Source organism: Artibeus jamaicensis, unplaced genomic scaffold (assembly GCF_021234435.1).
Source record: "Artibeus jamaicensis isolate MK-2021 breed Jamaican fruit bat unplaced genomic scaffold, CSHL_Jam_final contig_240, whole genome shotgun sequence".
NCBI classification, from domain to species: Eukaryota; Metazoa; Chordata; class Mammalia; order Chiroptera; family Phyllostomidae; genus Artibeus; species Artibeus jamaicensis.
This window is the reverse complement of record NW_026521506.1, coordinates 3,545,725-3,571,405: the sequence shown is the minus strand read 5'-3', so window position 1 is coordinate 3,571,405 and position 25,681 is coordinate 3,545,725. Positions and strand designations below refer to the sequence as shown.

The 25,681-nt window shown below is 39.7% G+C and overlaps 1 protein-coding gene across 5 annotated transcripts in view; it reads right to left on the bottom strand.

Moving 5' to 3' along the window:
- Nucleotides 1-25,681, bottom strand: part of GRIA3 (glutamate ionotropic receptor AMPA type subunit 3) — a 482,288-nt gene that overhangs the window by 119,848 nt on the left and 336,759 nt on the right. For all 5 annotated transcript variants that reach the window (XM_037154138.2, XM_037154136.2, XM_053662342.1 and 2 more), the window contains exons 8-10: nucleotides 20,602-20,706; nucleotides 19,219-19,326; nucleotides 12,306-12,512 (exon numbers count right to left, since the gene is read on the bottom strand). In XM_037154138.2, the coding sequence (XP_037010033.1) occupies nucleotides 12,306-12,512; nucleotides 19,219-19,326; nucleotides 20,602-20,706 (420 nt within the window). The remainder of the gene's footprint in view (nucleotides 1-12,305; nucleotides 12,513-19,218; nucleotides 19,327-20,601; nucleotides 20,707-25,681) is intronic.

Sequence of the window (25,681 nt, the reverse complement as noted above, 5' to 3'; positions counted from 1 at the left end):
AAGGTATAGAAAATAAGTAGCATAGACAGTAGATAGAAAATAGATGGGGGGCAAGAATAGTATGGGAAATATAGAATCTAAAGAACTTGAGACACATGGTCATAAACCAAAGGGGGGGGTAATGGTGGGGACGGGGGTGCAGGGTGGAGGGGAATGAAGGAGGGAATAGAATAACTGTAACAGCATAATCAATAAAAAATGAATTAAACAAATACTCTGCTAAAAAAAACATTTAAGGAAGAGCTAACCCCCATTCTTCTCAGCCTATTTCAAAAAATCCAAGAAGAGGGAAGACTCCCAAACTCCTTTTATGAGGCTAGCATCATCCTATTCCCCAAAGAAGATAAAGACACAAGAAAGAAAACTGCAGGCCAATATCACTGATGAACATAGATGCTAAAATCCTAAACATAATATTGGCAAACTGCATTGAGCAACACATTGAAAAGATCATACACCATAATCAAGTGGGATTTATTCCAGGAATGCAAGGGTGGCATACTATTTACATATCAGTAAATGTAATACATCACATAAAAAAAGGAAAGACAAAAATCACATGCTCATAGCAATTGATGCAGAAAAAGCATTTGATAAGGCACAGCACCCATTTATGATAAAAACATTCAGCGAAGTGGGAAAACAGGGAGCATACCTCAACATAATAAAGGCCATATATGATAAACCTATGACTAACGTCATATTCAATGGACAAAAACTAAAATTTTTCCCAGTAATATCAGAAACAAGACAAGGATGTCCACTTTCACCACTTCTATGCAACATAGTATTGTAAGTCTCAGTCATAGTAATCAGACAAGAAAAAGAAATAAAAGGCATCCAAATTGGAAAGGAGGAAGCAAAACTATCATTGTTTGCAGATGACATGATAGAGGGTATAGAAAACCCTACAAATTCCACCAAAAATCTACTAAACCTAAGTGAATTTGGCAAAACAGTAAGATAGAAAGTCAATATTCCAAAATTGAAGGTATTTTTATACACCAATAATAAAACATCAGACAGAGAAATCAGAAAGAATTCCATTTGGTATAGCAAGAAGAAAAATATAGTACTTAGGAATAAACCTAATAGAGGAGGTAAAAAATCTATACTCAGAATACTATATAACACTGAAGAAAGAAGTTAGAGAAGACACAAATAAATGGAAGGAGGTACCGTGTTCATGGGTTGAAAGAATTAACATCATCAAAATGTCCATACTACTCAAAGCAATTTATACATATAATGCAATCCCTATTAAAATACAAATGACATAAACAGATATAGAACAAACATTTCAAAAATTTATATGGAACCATAAATGACCCTGAATAGCTGCAGCTATTTTGAGAAAGAAGAACATAGTAGGAGGGATTATAATACCTGATATCAAACTATATTACAAGTGCACTGTAATCAAAACAGCATGGTACTGGCATAAGAACAGACACATAGATCAATGGAACAGAATAGAGAGCCCAGAAATCAACCCAACTCTCTACAGTCAATTAATATTCAACAAAGGGGGCAGTAACATAAAATGGAGTAAAGATAGCCTCTTCAACAAATGGTGTTGGGAGAACTGGACAGCTACATGCAAACAAATGAAACTTGAGCACCAACTTACACCATACACGAAAATAAATTCAAGGTGGACAAAAGACTTAAATGTAAGTTGTGACACCATTAAAGTCCTGGAGGAGAACATTGGCAAGAAAATCTCAGATATTCCACACAGCAACATTTTTACCGATATGTCCCCTAGAGCAAGGAATATAAGGGAAAGAATAAACAAATGGGATCTCATCAAAATAAAGAGCTTCTGCGTGGCTAAAGAAAACAGTATTAAATTAGCAAGACAACCAACTGTATGGAAAAACATATTTGCCAATGATACCTCAGACAAAGGTTTAATCTCCAAAATATACAAAGAACTTACATGACTCCACTCTAAGAAGACATCTAACCCAATTAAAAAATGGGAAAAGGACTTGAACAAACACTTCTCCAAGGAGGACATACAGAACATTCAGAGACACATGAAGAGATGTTAGCTATCAGAGAGATGCAAATTAAAACCACAATGAGATACCACTTTACACCAGTCAGAATGGCTATCATAAACAAAGCAACAAACAACAAATGTTGGAGAGGGTGGAAAAGGGGTCCTTGGTTCACTGTTGGTGGGATTGCAGACAGGTACAACCATTATGGAAAACAGTGTGGAATTTTCTCAGAAAAATAAAAATCGACCTGCCTTTTGACCCAGCAATTCCACTGCCAGGATTATATCCCAAGAATCCTAAAACATCAATTTCAAAGAACCTATGCACCACAATGTTCATAGCAGCACAATTTACAATAGCCAAGAGTTGGAAGCAACCTCGGCACCCGTCAGTAAATGAATGGATCAAAAAATTGTGGTAAATATACACAATGGAATTCTATGCAGCAGAGAGAAAGAAAGAGCTACCACCTTTTGCAACAACATGGATGGAACTGGAAAGCATTATGCTGAGTGAAATAGGCCAGGCAATGAAGGACAAATACCATAAGGTCTCACCTTTAACAGGAAGCTAAATAACAAAACAAACAAGCAAACAGAATAAAAACAAAGACACTCAAATAGAGAACAAGTGGGCGGTGACCAGAGGGGAGAGGGAAGGGAATTTAAGGGGAAAAATGGGGAGGGATTTTGAAGAACAAGTATGAAAGACACAGGGATGAGGACTGTGGAGGGGGAATGGGAGGGAGGTGGGGAGACGGGGCAGAGGGGGGGCTGGGATGGGAGAAATTGACAAAAAAACTGTACTTGAAAAATAACTAAATAAATTTAAAAAAATCGTGGTACATATACACAATGGAATTCTATGCAGCAGAGAGAAAGAAGGAACTACTACCCTTTGCAACAACATGGATGGAACTGGGAAGCATTATGCTGAGTGAAATAGGCCAGGTGTTGAAAGACAAATACCATATGATCTCACCTTTAACAGGAAGCTAAACAACAAAACAAACAAGCAAACAGAATAAAAACAAAGACACTCAAATAGAGAACAAGTGGGCGGTGACCAGAGGGGAGAGGGAAGGGAATTTAAGGGGAAAAAAGGGGAGGGATTTTAAGGAACAAGTATGAAAGACACAGGGATGAGGACTGGGGGGGAGGAAATGGGAGGGAGGTGGGGAACACAGGGCAGGGGCGGCTGGGATGGGAGAAATAGACAAAAAACTGTACTTGAAAAATAACTAAATAAAATTTAAAAATAAAAATAAGAAGTATTCACACACACACACAAAAAAAAATACAACAAACAAACAAAAAAACCCAGCCTCATACTGGCATAAGAACAGACACATAGATCACTGGAACAGAATAGAGAGCCCAGAAATAAACCCAAGTCTCTATGGGCAATTAATATTCGACAAAGAGGTCAGAAGCATAAAATGGAGGAAAAATAGCTCCATCAACAAATAGTGTTGGAACATCTGGACAGCTACATGCAAAAAAATGAAGTCAACCAATAACTTACACCATAGACAAAAATAAAGTCGAGATTGATAAAATACTTAAATTTGAGTCACAACACCATAACAGTCCTAGAGGAGAAGATAGCAGGAAAATATCAGATATTCCATGCAGCAATATTTTCACCAATATGTCCCCTAGAGAAAGGGACAAAAGGGAAAGAGTAAACAAATGGGACTTCATAGAAATAAAATGCTTCTACAAGTCCAAAGAAAACATCAGCAAAATGAAAAGGGAACCAGCCATGTGGGAAAATATATTTGCCAGTGGTACCTCAGGGAAGGGTTTGATCTCCAAAATATATAAAGAACTCACATGACTCCAGGGAGACAAATAACTTAATTAAAAATTGGGTAAAGGACCTGAAGAGACACTTCTCCAAGGGGGACATAAAGAGGGCCCAGAGACACATGAAAGTATCACTATCTATCAGAGAGATGCAAATTAAAATCACAATGAGATACCACTCCACACCCGTCAGAATGGCCATCATAAACAAATCAACAAACAATAAGTGCTGGTGAGATTATGAAGAAAAGGGAGCCCTAGTACATTGTTGGTGGGACTGCAGACTGGTGCAACCACTGTGGAAAACAGTATGGAATTTTCTCAGGAAATTGAAGGTGGAATTGCCTTTTGACCGAGCAATTCCACCACTGGGGTTATACCCTAAGAATCCTGAAATACCAATCCAAAAAACCTGTGCATCTCAATATTCATAGAAGCACAGTTTACAAGAGCCAAGCAACCTCAGTGCCCATCAGTAAATGAATGGATCAAAAAACAATAGTACATTTACACAATGGAATACTATGTAGTTGAAAAAATGAAGGAGCTGCTAGCCTTTGCAACCTCATGATGGATCTGGAGAGCATTATGCTACGTATAATAAGCCAGATGGTGAAAGACAAATGCCATATGATCTCATTTATAAGTGGAACCTAATCAACAAAAAAAGCAAGCATGCAAAACAGAACCAGAGACATTGAAATAAAGAACAAGCAGAGTAACCAGAGGAGAGTGGGGAGGGGGATAATGGAGGAAAGAAAGAAAAAGGGTTGTCAAGGAGCATGTGTAAAGGACCCCTGGAGAAAACCAAAGTTGGCCAGGATTGAGGGTGGAAGATGGGAGTAAGTGGGGCAGGGGAAAGTAGTGGTGGGAAAATGGAGACAATTGTACTTGAACAATAAAAAATAAAATAGACAAAAAACTGTACTTGAAAAATAACTAAATAAAAATTTTTTTAAAGTGCATAGACGCATGGGCCTGCGAACCAGACAATTGCGGTTCGATTCCCGGTCAGGGCACATTCCTGGGTTGCAGGCCAGTTCCCTGCAGGCTGATTCCCAGCAGGGAATGCACGAAAGGCAACCATACATTGATGTTTCTCTCCCTCTCTCCTTCCCTTTCCCTCTAAAAGATAAATAGATAAAATCTTTAAAAAAGAAAAAAGTGCATAGACGCACACACAAAAAAAAATTCGTAAATTTAATTTCAAAGCTTGAAATTGGCAGTCATCTTTCATTTTTTTCATTCAGCAATATTTTAAGGTTTTATTTATTTATTTTAGAGAGAAGGGAAAGGAAGTAGAAAGAGAGTGAAAGAAACATAGATCACTTGCTTCTTTCCAGCCCCCAACTGGGGACCTGGTTCTCTACCCAGGCATGTGCCCTGACTAGGAATTGAATTGGCAACCTTTCAGTCCATAGGCCAGCACTCATTTCACTCAGCTACACCAGCCAATGCTCCTTTGACAAATATGTATTGAGTATATTCTAATATGCTAGGTGCTCAGACTGCAATAATGAACAAAAGATATATATGTTCCCTATCCATTACACCATCTCCACATCACCACTTTGGTCACCATTATGTATCAATCGAGCAACTCCATTTATCTTCTGACTTCTTTTATCCCCTGCTTACACTCTGATCTCTCTTTGATACATTCTTTACCCAATAGCCAGAAAAAAATTTTCGATCAAGTTTAAAATCTTTCTTTAAATTGTCAGGAGTTCCACTTTTAAAACATGAGGAGCTTTATGGACCCACTCCTCAAAGTGGACCCTGTAAAGAAAGATTTATCTGATGTGAACCTCAAGAAGGAATTTATCTGCTGGAAGAACTTCCCATGGTCAGTTTAGGGCCCAAATTTTATGAATAATGAGTTTAGCAGCCATTTGTGGACAAGGGCTCCTCATGTACTTCGTATGCCAAGAACTTCAGTTTGAACTCTTGGCTTCCTGCACTATACACTGCTTATTTATGCTGTCTGAGTCAAATACTGCAGGGAAGTCCTGGTTTCATCTATAGATCAGTGGACTGAGATGTGCCCCAGGCAATCAGAACTGCATAATATATACTCATTTACATCCATAGCAACCAATTAGTACTGTTCTATCATGACCACTAGGAACACATGACACAGACTAATGACAACTGCATGATTCTGATGAGTCAGGACTGTATGAATTTGGAAAACTCATTTGCATAAAATTGGACCTATTGGGAACTTGGGCAAGAACTCTTTTTATAAAATGTAGCCTCCCTTTTGCCTCAGTGGAACATATTTTTGGTTACGCAGTTTCCTGTTTTGCAAAGTGCTCACGTGAATAACATTTTTCCTTTAAAAATGCCATTAATTTTTTTTTAGCTAAAAGGCTCATGTTATAGCTTAAAAGTAGTTTCACCTGATTATCTAATACAAAAGTTGAAACCCACCTGGAGACTATGCATGAACAGGAGTGTGTCAGCCACCATTTTAAAGTACTTTCTGAAAGCGGGGAGGAGGACAGGAGAAAGGATGTAGGTTATGTACTGGCGTGTAATGCATAAGATATTATATGTTACCTGAAAGAAGCAGCAGACATGACCTGTCTTATCCCTATACCACCATAAAATTCTAGTGGCCTTTGGAAGACATTTCTTTTGGAAAGTTTAAATATGGTGGAAAAGGAGTGGGGCAGAATCAAACTAGACAATAGTAATATAATTGCTGCATGTTGAGGGACAGGATGTAAACTGCTTTATTGGCTGTACTCTAAGGGATTTTTACTGTCAGCAATTGTTAAGATCTGGAGAAAGGGATGTGATCTATTTAAATCTGTGCAACAACAAGCCATGTCACGGTGGGATCTCCTCATTCATTTTTCCAGAACAGATGTCCCAGTCTGAATCTATTCGTTAGAGCTCCATTTCCTTGGGGAGCTAAGAGAGTTAAAACAAAATGAAGACAAAGGAGTGTCCCTGGATCTGAGTAAAGGCATTGTGAGACTAAATTTGGTTGGAAATATTTCCTGACTTGCTCTGCTAAGAGTGGCAGACTTCCACGTGGCATTAATGCTCCTTCCTGTCATTTGTATGCTTCATTTGAAAGAGAGGGGCACTTATCAAACCATCAGTTCTTTTGCCAAAGCCCAGTATAAACACCTGAGGAGTAGAGAATACTTGGCATCTGCTATTGTACCCTTACTTCTCTGACTTTTAGCTGGAAAGACAGATCGACTTTCTGTCTTTCTTAGTGGAAAATGAATCCACCTTAGGATAATGACAACCTAAGAGATAATTTCTTCTAGGTAAAAAAATGTCACTGTGGATAGCATCTATAAAATTGCCATGTGTCCTAGGACTGTGAAGGAGTCTGAGGATGCCCAAGGGATGTGACCTGGAATCAACTGTTCCTAACTCCATCTTCATCCCCACACTTTCTGCTATGTTCTAAGCCAGAGGTACTAATCTGGGAGGTAGTTTGTCTGGCTTCTCCCAAGGCAATTAATCTCTGCCTCCACCCAGCCTCCTGACTTTATCTGTAGTTCTAAGTTCTAGAAACATAAGGAACATGGCAGCTTCCCACTAGGAGGTGCCCTTTTGTAAATTAGGACCTCATTTTTCTTCCAGCACTTACCCCGACTCTTATTCTGTTAGGTCATATCTATTCCCAAAAGGCATAAACCCTCACCTGTCTGTATTGGGTTTTCAAATATTTCAAGTGATAACTAGAGATGTATATTAAATTATACCGGAGGCCACAGATGAACAGGATGGGTATCTTGGATGGAAAATACTATAATCCAACTAGATTGTTACCCCTTGAAGGCAAGCAGAGATGCTATATGTGATAAAACACTAATCTTTCCATAGTCTGACAAGTTTAGTAAACTGAGCCAGTATGACCCAGTAGATAGACCACTGGACCAGGAGTCATGAAATCTGAGTTATAGTCTAGGCTCTGCCAAGCTGTGTGATTTTTTTGACATTACCACAATCCCTGCCACTACTCCTGTCATTCTTGTCCTACATCAGGCCTTGGTTTTCTGGTTTGCTCAATGAGTGGCTCTAATGTCCAGTCCTGGCTAGTATTTATATTTATCTGTAAAATGAATGAAAAGGTAAGCTAAAGGATGCCTAAGAGCCCTGCTAGCAACAAAATATTTTCAAATGTACTTTTAAAACACATGTTCTTTCGGAGCCATAAAAACTTGTGGCCTATAAGTCATTTGAGCCTGAGACAATTACCATGTGTCAATGTTATAGACACACAACTCAAAATCAAAACTGCTAAAAGCAGATGGACAAGTCCATAATATCCTGGAGAGCCTACATAATGAGGCACAGTGTGTCCTACTGAGATTTGTTTCAAAAATATACTTCTTAGTGATACAAGGGCCCTAACATCAATCTTGATTAATTTTCTTTGGAGGAAAAAAGACCACTTAGAAATTATCTGAAAAGAGGCTGATTGGCTTATTTTTTCTTTAACAAAGTTAATTCATTTTGACTCTTTCTTGAAAGTTAAGGAAGATACTGAAATCTCCCTGGCAAAGCTTTCTTCATGTGTCTTTCTGAATTTTTTTTTACTCTGATCTGTTTTACATACTAAAAGAATAATAGAAAATACCCTAAAGATAAAGCGGTGCCTATCTGTGTAGTTTTCATGTTCCTTACAAGAAATGTTTCCATGTTCTCTGTCCTTTTGCTTATAAAGCACTTAGGGAAGTCACTGAGAATTTTCTGCCCTTCTTTTTCTTTCTTTTTTTCTACTTCTTTTTCCTAAGTTGTTTGCAAACTACAAAAGAGGACAGGCCTGACAGAAAAGAATACCTGTGTTTTTTCACTTTTCTCCATTTCTACCAATGATAGAGAGGTTAAAAACTTCCTAAAGCTGAAAGAGTAAAACTTCTAAATGAAGATGAAGACACATTTAGCTTATGAGAACATCACCTTCCCTAACAGAAAATTCTCATTGCAAACATGACAAAAACACCCATTTGTTATATAGCCACATGTTTTAGAGGAAAGTAAAATTTGGCAGTCCACTCAAATGGGTTGGTTTTCTGGCTTTTCCCTGAAATCATCCTGTGTTACAATGTGAGAAAGCCTCAGAAACTAGTTCTAGGTCATGGGAGAGATGAGGACATTTCTGTAAGAGCCTACCCTGGCTATTACTTTTGTCTTCAGTAGAAAAAAAAATTGGAGGGAAAAGATAGGAAGATTTCTCTAGGAGAATCTTAACCTATTCAGCAGTAGAGACATCTCAAGCTCCCTCATTCACACAAACATGGACTGGAAAGAGGAAGAGAATGTGGAGATTGTGGGTTCAGTACAGAGGACATGCCAGAGGAGAGACCAAAACCTGGGAGAAAGCTGGTGTTTGTCTCAACAGTGTCAGGAAATCTGTGTTGCTCTACATCATTGTGTTTAATATCCTGCTCAATGCCAGGAGGGCACTGAGCTATTTACAGATTGTGGCAGGTTTTCTTTTGAGGCACTAGAGAGCTCTGGCCATTGGGTCATGATGGGTTGGTAGGGGGGACAAGAAAGAGGGACAAGAAAAATAAGAAGACTTGATCACCGACCTGCGAAATAAGTGGCTAGAGCTGTGTCAAGACCATTCAGAGCTACTCATGGCCCTCAGAAAGCATGACAGGTGATATGCTTTTTGTTTAAACCCCTGTTTCTGGCATTAGAAATTCTTTTCTTTCCTATAACTGGGTTCACTTGAATCTTATCTACAAGTTGGCTCTGCCACAGTTCCTAGGACTAACCCAGTTCCTAGGCCCAGTAGAGATTGATACCCTAAATTCCTTGCCATATTTCTGTGGCCAAATACTCTTCTCAGAATGGTCAAGGCACCAAGGGCCTTTGCAGTAAATTTCAAGTGTCTTTAGGATGGATGAGTCTGAAACAACACTTTGGTAGTTGGGCACTATTAGGCAATGGTTAAAGAACATGGACTTCATAATCAAAGACCTGGTTTCAAATCATTGGGTCACTACAAGCTGATTGGTCTTGGCATGAGGCCTTGCCTCTGTAGGCTTCAATTTTCTCATCTGTAGAATGATGTTAATAATGGCACCTCCCTTGGAGGTATGTTGTGAGGTTTAATTTACATAACGCTTGTAAAGCAATTGGCACAGTATGTGACAACCAGGAAATATGCAACAAATGGTAGCTAGTAATTAATAATAATACAACAGACATGGTGTCATTGTAGAATTACTTTAATGAATATTGGCTGGGCATTACTGCATGCCAGCCATTCATTCATTAGAGCAAATGTGAGTATCTACTATGTACGGGGTAATGTGCTAAGAGCAGTGGAGAGCTGTGAGCAAGAGAGGACCTTTAGGACCCTGAGTGTTCAGAGAAAGAGGGACAAGAAAAATAAGAAGACTTGATCACCGACCTGCGAAATAAGTGGCTAGAGCTGTGTCAAGACCATTCAGAGCTACTCATGGCCCTCAGAAAGCATGACAGGTGATATGCTTTTTGTTTAAACCCCTGTTTCTGGCATTAGAAGTTCTTTTCTTTCCTATAACTGGGTTCACTTGAATCTTATCTACAAGTTGGCTCTGCCCCAGTTCCTAGGACTAACCTTGACCCAAGATAGGAGATAATTGGCTCCAGCCCCATAGCTGCAGGCTAAGGTTCAAACTGTCTTGCTGCTGACTGACTGGAGGGGAGTGCCCTGGTTTTGATACTAGAGGTCCAGTCTCATTTTAAGCCTTAATTCCCTTTCCATGCCCTTATTTTTAGAAATGAGCTTCTGCCATTGTGCTTGTTCCTGAGGACCTGTTCTAAAACCTTATTTAGTGATCCCAGTACTATCTTATGATTCAATAGCTATACCATACTGTTGCTGATTCCTACATCAAGCACTAGAGTCTTTATCCTGAACTGTTAGTCTCATAGGTAACTTGGATGTTTGCTTCTTCTCAGTATATTCACCATCTAAACTCCTCTGTCTTCTTTTAACCAGTTGTCTAGACAGGGACTGGTCATTGCAAATACTTTCCTGTTAGAACTAAACCTTTTCTGCCACCACTTGCACTTGGGTTAGTTCTCTAGTGACTGGGTCACCCACTGGGGATATTCTTATTCTCAGTTTTACTTCTTTCCATATGCCTCACTAGGCAGCCCAAGATCCAACTTTCCTAATCAGAGGCCAAAATCTTTTAAAGCAAAGCCTCTGAGGAGCTCTGAAGATAGTGCTGTACCCTTTTTAAAAGTCCTAATTATCAATATAATTCTTTTGTACTCATACCATGGGAAAGCCCTTGGCAGAACCATTCTGTTCATTCATTAATATATTCAACAAGTATTTGTCAAAATTCCACTATGTGCCAGGCCCTGAGATATTGAAATGAATCAATCTGTCCTCAAGGAGTTCATAGTCTACTTGGGGCAGCTGAACTTGTAAATATATTATTATAATACAGATTCAAATGTACTATAAGAAAGCAAAAGGTAGTGTAAGGAAGCAACAAGCAGGGGCACCTAACCAGACTGCAGGTGGGTAAATGGGATTAGGGAAGGCTTCCTGAAAGACATGACACCTTTGAGTTCTAGAGGACTGGTAGGTGATGTTAGGTGGCTAAGTGTGGCAAACACACTTCCAGGCATGCCCTAAGTGAGAATTGGGCACCTTCTGGTAAAAACACAGGCTTCACTATAGCTGGAATATTGAATGTGGAGGGGAAAGAGTACAAGATGAAGTTAGAGAGGTAGGCAGGTGCCAGATTATGAAGTGCCTTATTTACTATGCTAAGGAATTTCAATTTTATCTTGATTTCTTTTTTAAAGATTTTATTTATTTATCTTTAGATGGGAAGGGAAGAAGAGAGGGAGAGAAACATCAATGTATGGTTGCCTCTCATGCATCCCCTGCTGGGAACTGGCCTGCAACCCAGGCATGTGCCCTGACTGGGAATTATCCTGATTTAAAGGGGAAAATTATAATAATGTAGAGATCTGATTTGCCAGGATAAGAGCAGAGGCAGTGAAACCAGCTAAATGACTGAACCTTAACTAAGTTGATGATGGTGGGAATAAAGAGTGTGTCTGGATTTGAGAGACATAAGAGCAGAATTGATAGGATATAGTGACTGTATAGGTAAGAGAGAAGCAATGAGAAAAGATGATCAGGTTGCTTAGGCAACTAGGTGTGTGGCGACTGCTGCCTGAGACAGGAAATAGAAAAGGAATAAATTTTCAATAGAGGGCAGGCTGTGCTTAATGTTGCCAAATAGAGTTTCCCAATTGTACTTTTCTTTTAGTAATATAATCCTGTTGCACAAAGGATGCTGCTGATAAACTCCTTTTATAGAATGCAACGGTAGAAAATAGAGCCTTTTTTTTACCATATGAAAATGACCATACAATTAGACCATATGAAAATTATATAATTGAATAAGTATTGTACTTGAAAATTAAATCTTCTGTCTTTGTTAACTGGAAAGCATAGACGTATATTGAAATAGAGTTGAAAAGAACTTACCCCATAGACAAGTTCCCCAACCATGCCATTCCATATTTTAGTCTCCGGATCCCTTGCACCGTATTTTCCATCTCCAACAATGGACAACTTGTATTTGATCCTTACATGTTTGGCTATTTCATAGGCTAAGTCTACACAATAGCCTTCATATCGCTCATTTCCTTCCAGTTGCTCATGATTCTTCTTATACATTACATATGGTGATTCCTTTGGGACCAGAAGGAAGATCAAAGGATTACTCCTATATATTTTTCTTTTTTTAAATTTATTTTTTATTGACTATGCCATTACAGTTGTTCTATTTCCCCCTTCATTCCCCTCCACCCTACCCCCCATCCCCACCATTACCCCCTCTTTAGTTTATGATCATGTGTCTCAAGTTCTTTAGATTCTATATTTCCCATACTGTTCTTGCCCTCCCCCTTATCTATTTTCTACCTACCGTTTGTGCTACTTATTTTCTGTACCTTCTACCCCCTTCTCCTTCTCCCACTCCCCTGTTGCTAACCCTCCTTGAGATCTTCATTTCTATGTTTCTGCTCCTGATCTAGCTGTCCTTTTAGTTTGCTTTTGTTTTAGGTTGGTTGTTAATAACTGTGAGTTTGCTGTCCTTTCACTGTTCATGTTTTTTTAACTTCTTTTTTTTAGGTAAGTCCCTTTAACATTTCATATAATTAGGGCTTGGTGATGATGAACTTCTTGAATTTGATCTAATCTGAGAAGCACTTTATCTGTCCTTCCATTCTAAATGAGAGCTTTGCTGGATAGAGCAATTTTGGATGTAGGTCCTTGCATTTCATGACTTGGAATACTTCTTCCCAGCCCCTTGTTGTCTGTAAGGTCTCTTTTGAGAAATCAGCCGACAGTCTGATGGGAACTCCTTTGTAGGTGACTGTCCCCTTATCTCTTGCTGCTTTTAGGATTCTCTCCTTCATTTTAATCTTAGCTAATGTAATGATGATGTGCCTTGGTGTTTCTTCTTTGGTCCAACATCTTTGGGACTCTCTGAGCTTCCTGGATTTCCTGGAAGTCTATTTCCTTTGCCAGATTGGGGAAATTCTCCTTTATTATTTGTTCAAATAAGTTTTCCACTGGTGGCTGTTCCTTTCTCCCTTCTGGAACCCCTGCAATTCGGATGTTGGAACGTTTAAAGATTTCCTGGAGGTTCCTAAGACTCTCCTCAATTTTTGGATTCTTGCTTCTTCATTCTTTTCTGTTTGGCCATTATTTTCTTCCTTCTGGTCCACTCTATTGATTTGAGTCCCAGTTTTCTTTTCATCACTATTGGTTTCCTGTGCAATTCCATTCATTTCAATTAGTTTTGCCTTCATATATTTGTCTAATTTGTGGCTATAATCAACCAGTTCTGTGAAGATCCTGATGACCAGTGTTTTAAACTGTGCGTCTGAGAGTTTTGCTATTTCTTCATCGCTTAGATTTATAGGCTCTGGGGCTTTGAGATCTTCTTGAGCCATTTTTGGTCTGTTTGTGCCCCTTAAGTGTGAGGAGCGGAGCCTTGGACTCCCAGGTCGCTGGGTTGTGACGCTGTATGTGGGGGCATGGTCAGAGTGGGGAAATGGTGGCCCCCTTTGCTGTTTCGCACCACTGGGTGAGGAGCAGAGCCTTAGGTGGTTCACCAGGACAGGGCACTCAGGTCGCTGGGTTATGATGCTGCATGTGGAGGCAAGGTCAGAGCGGGGGAAATGGTGGCGCCCTCTGCTGCCGCTGGCTGCTGGGGCCTGCTGGGACCCATCCAACCGCCCACTTTCTCGCTGGTCTATCTGCGCACGAATGCGCGACCACAGTCAAATCTCAACCCTGCTTCCTCGCTGTTTCCCTGCAGTTACTTGCTTGGTAGCTCACTAGGTCCAACACTGTGCCTGGGTTCTGGGCGCCCGAGCCCGTCTGACTGAGTTTTCTTGTGCAACCCCGCTCCACCAGCTGCTGGTTTCACCCCTCTTACTGGTCAGGCTGAAGAATTTGTTGTTATCAGACTTCCGAAAAGTTCAATTTTCTGTGTTCTGGCTGTGTTTTCTGATGCTAATATTTAGTTGTCTCTAAACTTGGTTGTGAGAGAAGGCACGGAGTCTCCACCTACGCCTCCATCTTGGCGGAAGTCCTTACATATTTTTCTAAGAGGTGATATTTGTAATCATGAAGTCCCCCATCCCTCCTGGCTATTGCACTTTGGTGTGTGAAAAGAGACTTTAAATTTTTTTTTTTTAACTCCCTAAGCAGAAGAGCCTCAACCAACTGTTCTACATAATACTCCTTGAAGTCCTTAACACAGGGGTGTCAAATTCATTTTCATTGGGAGCCATATCAACCTTGTAGTTGCATTCAAAGGGTCAAATATAGAGCTCCTTGCCCCTAGTTAAGGAGTAGTTACATTTATACAGTCCTAAAATTACATTTGGCTCTTTGAAGGCAACCACAAGGCTGATGCAGCCCCCAGTGAAAATGAATTTGACACCCCTACCTTAACTAATGATTAAAAGAAGTCAAGAAAAATTTATATTATTTTTGAGACTTTGAAAGAAGGACCAGTTTCTACCTGTAAAGTCTTTGATTTAGCAAACTGGGCAGAGCTAGTTTCCTTAATTACATGAAGTGAACTGCTTTGATTTCTTGGGATTTATTACATAGGAACCACAGGCCTCCCTAGCAAGCCCTAGGAAAGCACTGTGATCTTTGTGAGATCAGGGCCTGTGACTTACTCATATTTATATCCTCAGGGCCTAGTTGGTACCTAGGACTAAGTAAGCATTTGATATATATGTTTAAATGAAAGGTAAAGTCCAGCCAAATCTTTATTCAGTTAATCACAATTTCAGACCTAGTAGCATAGACTTTAACTCAGCTTTCTACTTTATTCAGTAAAAAAAAATTACTAGCTTTCAGAAAAATATTTTAAACCTAAATGAGAGTATGCTATCACCTTTCAACAGTGCCTTCATTTTTCAGAAAAGCTTTACATGGTGAATATTGCCTTGAAACATTCTCATGACAAGGATATGAGATTATTATTATACTCATTCCATAAATGTATTCATTGTTAAATTACTTTTTATTGATTATGCTATTCCAGTTGTCCTAATTTTTCCCCTTTTGCCCCCCTCCATTCAGCATTCCCTAATCCCTCAGGCCATTCCCCCCACCATTGTTCACGTCCACAAGTCATGCTTATAAGTTCTTTGGCTTCTCCATTTCCTATACTGTACTTTACATCTCCATGGCTATTCTGTAACTATTTATTTATACTTCTTAATCCCCTCACCTCTTCACCCATTCCCTCACATCCCCTTCCCATCTGGCAATCACCAAAACACTCTCTGTAGCTATGATTCTGTCTGTGTTCTTAGTGTAGTTTGTTTTTTAAATTCAATTGTTGATAGATACGTATTTACTGCCATTTTATTATTCATAGTGTTAATCCTCTTTCTCTTAAATAAGTTCCTTTAACATTTCATAAAATAATTGTTTGGTGATGATGAGCTCCTTTAGTTTTTTCTTATCCAAGAAGCATTATCTGTCCTTCAATTCTAAATGATATCTTTGCTGGGTAGAGCAATCTTGGCTTTAGGTTCTTTCTTTCCATGACTTTCAATATTTCTTGTCAATCCCTTCTAGCCTGCAAAGTTTTTTTTGAGAAATCAGTTGACCATCTTATGGGAAATGTCCTGGTATGTAACTAACTGCTTTTCTCTTGCTTCATATTTTTTAACATCTACCTGAAAAAATTATCTATCTATCTATCTATCTATCTATCTATCATCTATCTATCTATCTATCTATCTATCATCTATCTATCTATCATCTATTAATATTTTTGTTCAAGTTTTCTGCCTTTTTCCCCCACCCCAGCCCAACATCCCAGCCCTCCCCTCCTCCCTCCCATTTCCCCACCTGTTATTGTCCATGTGTCTTTTATAATTGTTCCTACAAACTCTTCACCCTTTCTCCTGAAATTCCCTCCCCTCTCCCCTCTGGTCACTGTCATCTCTTGCTGCATTTAAGATTCCTTATAACTTTAACCTCTGGCATTTTATTTATAATGTGTCTTGTCGTGGGCCTCTTTGCAACCATCTTGTTTGAGACTCTCTATGCTTCTGGACTTGCATGTCTATTTTTTTAAAATAAATTTTATTGATGACATCACAGTCATTCTTTTCACCCCGTTCATTCTCCTCCACCCTACACATCCCCTCCCCCACCATTCCCCCCTTTAGTTTATGTGCACATGTCTCAAGTTCTTTAGATTCTATATTTCCCATACTGTTCTTGCCCTCCCCCTTATATATTTTCTACCGACCGTTTGTGCTACTTATTTTCTGTACCTTCTCCCCCCTTCTCCTCCTCCCACTTCCCTGTTGTTATCACTCCATGTGATCTTCATTTCTATGGTTCTGCTCCTGATCTAGCTGTCCTCTTAGTTTGCTTTTGTTTTAGGTGTGGTTCTTAATAACTGTGGGTTTGCTGTCCTTTCACTGTTCTTGTTTTTTATCTTCATTTCTTAGGTAAGTCCCTTTAACATTTCATATAATAAGGGCTTGGTGATGATGAACTCCTTGAATTTGATCTTATCTGAGAAGCGCTTTATCTGTCCTTCCATTCTAAATGAAAGCTTTGCTGGATAGAGCAATCTTGGATGTAGGTCTTTGGATTTCATGACTTGGAATACCTCTTTCCAGCCCCTTCTTGCCTGTAAGGTCTCTTTTGAGAAATCAGCTGACAGTCTTATGGATGCTCCTTTGTAGGTGACTGTCCCCTTATCTCTTGCTGCTTTTAGGATTCTCTCCTTCATTTTAATCTTGGGTAATGTAATTATGATGTGCCTTGGTGTGTTTCTTCTTGGGTCCAACATCTTTGGGACTCTCTGAGCTTCCTGGATTTACTGGAAGTCTATTTTCTTTGCCAGTTTAGGGACGTTCTCCTTTATTTGTTCAAATAAGTTTTCCACTTGTTGCTGTTCCTCTTCACCTTCTGGAACCCCTATAATTCAGATATTGGAACTGTTAAAGATGTCCTGAAGGTTCCTAAGCCTCTCTTCATTTTTTTGAATTCTTGTTTCTTCATATTTTTCTGTTTGGTCATTTTTTCCTTCCTTCTGGTCCACTCCCTTGATTTGAGCCCCAGTTTCCTTTCCATAATTATTGGTTTCCTGTGCATTTCTCTTCATTTCAATCAGTTTAGCCTTCATTTGTTCCTCTAATTTGTGACTAAAGTCAACCAGTTCTGTGAGCATCCTGATCACCAGTGTTTTGAACTGTGCATCTGATAGGCTGGCTATCTCTTTGTCACTTAGAAGTATTGGCTCTGGGGCTTTGAGCTGTTCTTCTTCTTGAGCCATAATTTTTTGGTCTGTTTGCGCCTATTATGTACAAGGGGTGGAGCCTCAGGTGTTCACCAGGGTGGGGCGACCCAGTTACTGGGTTGTGATGCTGTATGTGGGGGCAGGGTGAGAGAGGGGCAATGGCACTTATTCTACTGTCTCTCTCAGATTTTGGTCCCCTCTGCTGCATCCCACAAGCAAATTGGGCCCTTCTGGTTCTGGTTACTGGATGTGTCGGCTTGTGCACCCTCCAGGATTCTGTGGGTGTCTCCAATGAAGTCTCTGTGAGCCTGGGAGCCTCCCCCGGCACCTTGACCTCTGAAAAATTTTCCAATTGGTGCTTTTTTGGCTTTAATTCCTGGCGCTGGGGCTCTAGGTTGCGTGGTCTGTCTCATTGCTCACTCCTTTACCTGTTTTATCTGTTCACGAATGTGTGACCACGGTCAGCCAGCCGCCTTGGGCCATCACTGGGTTTGTCTGTTGCAACCCCACACCTGGGATCTGCCAACTGCCACCCTGCACCTGGGTTGGTCTGGCCACTTTTTCCTGCGCCCCTCTCCGCCAGCAGCTGACTCTGTCCCTATCACCTGTCCGGCGGAATGGTTTGTTGGTGTCAGACTTTTGTACAGTTCAATTTTCTGTCTGTTTTGGTTGCATTTTTATTACTAAAAATTTGTTGTCTTTAAACTTGGTTGTGTGAGGAGGCACAGTGTTTCCACCTATGCCTCCATCTTGGAAGGAAATCCTGCTTTATACTTTAGTTGTACATTTCATGTGGTTGTGTGAGGAGGTGAGCCATGCTTACCCAAGCAGTCATCTTGACCAGAAGTCCCATTGCATAAATTTATACCAAACAGCACAGTCTAAGGCTCAGAGAAGTTGTGACTTACGTAATTAATCACAATTTATTAGTTTATTGGTGGTAGACCTAATATTAGAACCCTAATCTACTTTGCTCCATATAATGTTCTCTCTCAGACTATGAAGAATTATATTTCAAGTCCAGATGAAGCACCAATTCTATGGTGGAAGGAGAGGGTACAGAGGTGAATAATAGCTGAAACTCTTCCAAATTCCTATTATTTTTCTTTTTAAAATGACATTCAGTTAATTATAATGTCAACTAATCAGCAAAACAAACAAGCAAGCAAAATATATCCAGAGACTTGGAAATAAAGAACAAATGGACAGTGACCAGAGGGTAGAGGGGAGGGAGGTAAAGGGGGAAAGTAGGGGAAGGGTTATCAAGGAAGAAGTATAAAGGACCCTTGGATGAAGCCAAGAAGGGTGGAGGATTGAATGTGGGAGGTGGGTCATGGGTAGGGCAGGGGAGAGTAATGGGGGGGGATGTAGAGAACTGTAACTGAAGAACAATAAAAAAAATTCTACACACACACACACACACACACACACACACACACACACACACACACACAAAGACACTTTGAGATGTTCCTAAGCTGAGCTGTTGAAAGTTTTCTCTGCTTGAACTTGAGGTCTTTCCTACATTCTGAATAATGCTTTTCAGAAAGTAGAAGTCTTGATGCACAGAAAGCCCACCTAACTTCTGTCCATACTTACCAGAATGGTAGTCACCACTATGGTCCGATTCTCTGAGGATGCACTGTCATTGCTGATTTGCTGATCAGAAAAAGGCACAAACCTCTCATACTCGTTCCAGTAGCCAGCCTAGAAAGAACAGACATTTGACCTGGTTGCCCGTTTTTTACTCAAAAGGCACACCATGAAATTCAAGTGCTGTTGTGGAATGGAATGGTTTTTTAGTTCCTTGAGCTTTACAAGGATTGAAGTTTTGTAATCCTCTGTCTTCCACCCTCACCAGGACCTTGACACCAGCACACACAGTTGTGCTGTTCCTTCATCCTGGGGGTTCCTATCTCCACCTCATGACCTCATGTTTACTAACATTTTGTAAAATAATTTAGTCCATGTAGGATGATCAGCCTTTTAGAATTTAAACTCATGTATCAGAAAAATACTTCAATTCCCAGTCAGGTCACATGCCTGGGTTGCAGGCCCGTTCCCTGCAGAACAGTTCCCACCAGCAGGGGATGCACTAGAGGCAACCATACACTGATGTTTCTCTCCCCTTCTCCTTCCCCTCCAAAGATAAGTAAATAAAATCTTTTAAAAAAAGAAAAAAAAAGAAAAATACTTTGTTTTGGACTATAGGAAAGCTGGTGTGGGGGGTTGGCAGACCAGTGGTTATCCTGTAGAAGTGATACAAGATATTTTATTTTTTTCCCTGGCTGGTGTGTCTCAGTGGATTGAGCACTGCCTGTGAAGCAAAGGGTCACTGGTTTGATTCCCAGTCAGGGCACATGCCTGGGTTGCAGGCTGGGTTCCCAGTTGGGGGCATATGAGAAGCAACCACACACTGATGTTTCTCTCCCTCCATTCCCATTCTCTAGAAGAATAAATAAATTTAAAAAAGGTATTTTACATTTTGAGGTTTTATCAAACAGCTACTAAATCCCGAATTCACACCTAACTCAGCTATTAGTGTGATAGAAACAAAGCGGTCATTATAACATTTAGCTGTAAAGAAAAGAATTTTGTTCAAAGTCCTTTTGGTGGGTAAGTTGGCAAATGAAGAGATACCTACTTTCCACCTCTTTTGCTAAAACTATATGTAACTTGGCAGCTTCTGTTTAACTAAAACCATACTGTAAAATTGGCGATTCTTTCCCCTTATTGTTAATAGCTCTTGAATCTACCATTTATAGGACCAGACTCAGAGGGAAATACTTCTTTTAAACAGTGTAGGTGGAACACTGATTACAAAACAGCTCTCCATCATATCTACACTATTTGCTGAATGGAAAGGCAGAAACGATGTGTGGTAATTCACTTTGTGTGTGTTTCTAAAACCTATTTTCTTGCACCTGGTTGCTGTCACATATTGAAAGAATTTTTCTTTGCATATCTGTTTTGGTTACTTACTTTTCGAGAGCCAGTGACTTTCATTTCATATACATCGATAGTATAATTTGTCCTACGTCCATAAGTGTCAAATTGGATGTTTCCAGTCATTCCTTGTACCTGTACCTGTTAGAGAGGAAAATGCAGAATTTTAAAATAGCACCATGTTATTGCCCTCTAGGTATTTGAGATGAGGCCTGCTAACAGATCTTGGAGTCTTGGAGAACTTTTATTTTGAATCATTGAACTATACATCTACCAGATCATGTCTATGTAGATCTTTATTTTCTCCCCAGTATTTTTCAGATATACCTTATAATTATGAAGCTTTGAGTGGGTGTGATAGACAGTTACCAGTATGATACAGTGAGGGCCTTATCACTACTTTTTCAGGGTTCTGAAATTTCCACCACTAGTATCTTTTTAAGGGATAGGCCAAAGAGTAGTCTGTACTAGGGTAATGTGTTTTTCTAAAGTGTGAATTTCTTGGGGGCTGTGGCTATATCTTATCTTAGTGTTCCCAATACCTGAACATAAACTGATTTCAGTAACATGAGCTTTGGAGCTTCTGTATTCATATCCCAGTTTCATCACTTACTGTATGACCTTGGGTATATGTTCCTTAATATATTTGTATGTTGGTGTCCTAATCTGTAAAAAAGAAAATCCTAGAAGTATCTATTCCTCTGAGTTGTTGGGAGGATTAAATGATTTATACATATGTAATGTTTAGAACAGTGTGTAACATGTAGTAAGCTTTGCAATACTTGATAGGTATGTTAATAATTATTATTAATCAAAATGAATTTAGTTGCATTTCTTAAGAGGGTTACATATTTACCAGCTACCACGGTAACAGGGTGAGGTTTTCCTTTTATTTAACTTATGTCCAGCTATAGGTAGGTAGCAGACAGCTAGGCTATGGAGAGATAACCCTTAGACTGATGAGATTGGTTGAGTCGAAGGAATCAGGAATATGGAGTACTGGATAAGAAAGCTAGAAAATAGAGTAGCCAAAGAACCCATATGCATGACCCATGGACATGAACAATGGTGTGGGGACTGCCTGAGGGAGTGGGTGGTACTGGACAGAGGGGGGCAAAGGGGGAAAATTTGGGACAACTGTAAAAGCATAATCAATAAAATATAATAAAAAGAAAAGAAATCTAGCCCTGGCTGGTATGGCTCAGTGGATTGAGTGTTGACCTGCAAACCAAAGGGTCATCAGTTCGATTCCGAGTCTAGGGCACATGCCTGGGCTGCAGACTGGGTCCCCAGTAGAGGGTTCACGAGAGGCAACCACATATTGATGTTTCTCTCCTCTTTCTCCCTCCCTTCCCCTTTCTAAAAATAAAAACATAAAATCTATAGAAAATTAAAAAAATAAATCTAGAGATACTGGAATAGCCTGGAAACCCATTTGGTATGTCAAATGCAGAATCATGTGTGCCAAAATTTTTTCTGAGCCTGAACCCAACATTATGAACTAACTAATAACAGGACATTTCTGCTGGGTTTAGAGTTCCTTACCTACTTTATAGTTCAGGGATACCATATAAAAGACTCTCTACAAATATAAGTCAATGTTGTTATACTCAAGTCACTCATTTGGCAAGTAAGGGTCAAGGAATTTTCTTCAAAGAGAAAGAATCTGTCTTGTTTTTCTAGGAAGAAAGGATGGAATCTTTTTTTACCATTGATAGAAAGTAACAAGCTGTTAAGCAAGTCAGAAGTAGTAATAGGCTTGTGATGCCAAAGGAAAAGTTGATGGCAAGTATTAGGGAGCATATTTTTAAAGTGAAAGGGGCTTGTTCACCACCAATAGGAAACTGGAATTCCTGTTGAAGGAGAAATGCTCCAGTGTGACTTCCTGAAGACAAGATTATTGTCCCACTGACCCAAAAAATCTTTGCACTATTGTCAGCTTAAGCTTGCAGAGAAGGTGATGCCACACTTTTAGATGAAGTAAAGGTCCTTTGTTGACATAGAAATTGCTTTTTAAAAAATATATTTTATTAATTATGCCATTACAGTTGTTCTATTTCCCCTCTTCATTCCCCTCCACCCTGCACACCCCTCCCCCACTATTCCCCCCTTTAGTTTATGTGCATGTCTCAAGTTCTTTAGATTCTATGTTTTCCACACTATTCTTGCCCTCCCCCTATCTATTTTCTACCTACTATCTATGCTACTTATTTTCTGTACCTTCTCCCCCCTTCTCCTTCTCCCACTCCCCTGTTGCTAACCCTCCATGTGATCTTCATTTCTGTGGTTCTGCTCCTGAGCTAGCTGTCCTCTTAATTTGCTTTTGTTTTAGGTGTGGTTCTTAATAATTGTCAGTTTGCTGTCCTTTCACTGTTCATCTTTTTTTATCTTCTTTTTCTTAGGTAAGTCCCTTTAACATTTCATATAATAAGGGCTTGGTGATGATGAACTCCTTGAATTTGATCTAATCTGGGGAGCACTTTATCTGTCCTTCCATTCTAAATGAAAGCTTTGCTGGATAGAGCAATCTTGGATGTAGGTCTTAGGATTTCATGACTTGGAATACTTCTTTCCAGCCCCTTCTTGCCTGTAAGATCTCTTTTGAGAAATCAGCTAACAGTCTGATGGGAAGTCCTTTGTAGGTGACTGTCCCCTTAGCTCTTGCTGCTTCTAGGATTCTCTACTTCATTTTAATCTTGGCTAATGTAATGATGATGTGCCTTGGTGTGTTCCTTCTTGGGTCCAACATCTTTGGGACACTCTGAGCTTCCTGGATTTCCTGGAAGTCTATTTCCTTTGCCAGAGTGGGGAATTTCTCCTTTATTATTTGTTCAAGTAAGTTTTCCACTCGTGGCTGTTCCTCTTCCCCTTCTGGAACCCCTATAATTCGGATGTTGGAACGTTTAAAGATGTCCTGGAGGTTCCTAAGCTTCTCCTCATTTTTTTGAATTCTTGTTTCTTCATCCTTTTCTGTTTGGTCATTTTTTTCCTCCTCCTGGTCCACTCCTTTGATTTGAGCCCCAGTTTCCTTTCCATTACTATTGGTTTCCTGTGTATTTCCATTCATTTCAGTTAGTTTAGCTTCCATATGTTCCTCTAATTTGTGACTAAAATCAACCAGTTCTGTGAGCATCCTGATCATCAGTGTTTTGAACTGTGCCTCTGAAGGTTTGGCTATTTCTTCATTGCTTAGATTTATCGGCCTTGGGGCTCTGAGTTGTTCTTGAGCCATGTTTTGATCTGTTAGTGCCTGTTAGGTATGAGGAGCAGAGCCTTAGTTGTTCGCCAGGGAAGGGCCACCCAGTTACTGGTCTGTGACGCTGTATGTGGGGGCGGGGTCAGAGAGGGACAATACAGTCCCCTCTGCCGCTTCCTGATGCTGGGGCCTGAGCGGTCCGTCTCACCACTGCTAGCTCCTTCACCAGTTTATCTGCGTGCGAATGTGTGACCATGGTCCACCCTCAGTGGGTTCGCTGCCTTGTGCCCTCAGTGGGTCCACCCACTTCTCCACACCTGGGATCCGCCCACAGCTGCTGGTGCACCTGGGTAGCGCACCCAGGTTGGTCCGGTGGATCTTTCCTGCCTGACCCCGCTCTGCTGCTGGCTCTGCCCCTCTTACCAGTTTTGCTGAAGGGTTCGTTGTTGTCAGACTTCCGTGTAGTTCAATTTTCTGGGGTTTGGCTGCGTTTTTGTTGCTAAAACTTTATTGTTTTTAAACTTGGTTGTGTGAGAAGGCAAAGTGCTTCCATCTATGCCTCCATCTTGGCAGAAGTCCCCAGAAATTGTTTATTTCATAGGATGAATGTGTTGCATTCTGTGATGCATGAATGGTTTTTTGCAGTCTATTTTGTACATTGAATTCTAGCAGAGGATATAGGTAGGGCAGAGACACTTTCACAGAAACTTATTAAGGAAATTCTTCATTATTGAAAGTAGTAAAGATTCAAGCCTCAATAAATTGTATATTTCTGAAGATCTACTCTATTTAAATGTGATATACAAATTGGACAACAGTCTTGGGTATGCCAAAGAGATTCCAGACCCTGTGATTAGAACTTTTGTTGAAAAGTGGACTTGGACTACCACCCAGAGAGAAACTTATTTTTAAGGATGTGAATTTAAGTTCCCACCATCCTATGTGGGATCCTTTCTTTCTCTCCACCCCCACCTCAGTATATATTAGGTATTTTTCTTCTGGGTTCATATTGCATCCTCTGTAGAACTTAATAATATTTTAATCATCTATGTATTTCCATCACCCTTACTACATTGGAGGACAATGATTACCGCATTTACAAGTGGCTTTAAGGTCTTTAAAAGCATTTGTTTACATATAAATTATTTAAATGTGAGCTTCCCTCAACTTATTTCATGCTTGCATACTAGCTTGGAGTATGATACATAGTTATTGGTTCTCAATAAATATTTACTGAATGAATGATGTGCTTATTTATTCATTAAAGCAGACTCCTTAGGAGACTCTATCAGGCAATGCATTTGTTTGCCATATTTCTGTGAAGAGACTGATTTGTTGAGCTACAACTATGTGCTAGTCACAATGAGGGATCCTTTTAAATCACATATTCTCACTTTTAATTAATTAAAATAAAATGGGATTTCTTTTAACACAGTAAAATCATTTGTAAGTCCCTGTGAATAGTGGGGATTTGCTTAGAATTTATCACAAAGGATCATCTACTATTGAAAAAGGCATATACTTCCCAGCCTCTGGAGCAATAAGAGGTTGACTTATAGAAAAGAAATCATCAAAGAGAGCCAGCTACACAAATTCTTTTGGTTGAGTATTTGAGTTATGTCCTGGGGAGAAAGGTCACTTACCTCAAGTATAGCTTGAGCTTTATCAGTGAGCTAGACATGCAGGAATTATTTGTGAAGTAGTATAATTAATCTAACTTTTTCTAGTGAAATTAATTTCTATTCTTTCACTCTGGTAGCCAGTTTTCTATTTGGGCAATATAGTTGTTTGCATCATGAATAAGGAGTCAGTTGGAGATGCTGGAACTTGCCACTTGATGTTTTGTTGACGAAAACTCCTTTTGATTCACTCTAAGGGAGTTCTATACTTCACTCATCATTATATTTCACCTGACAATAC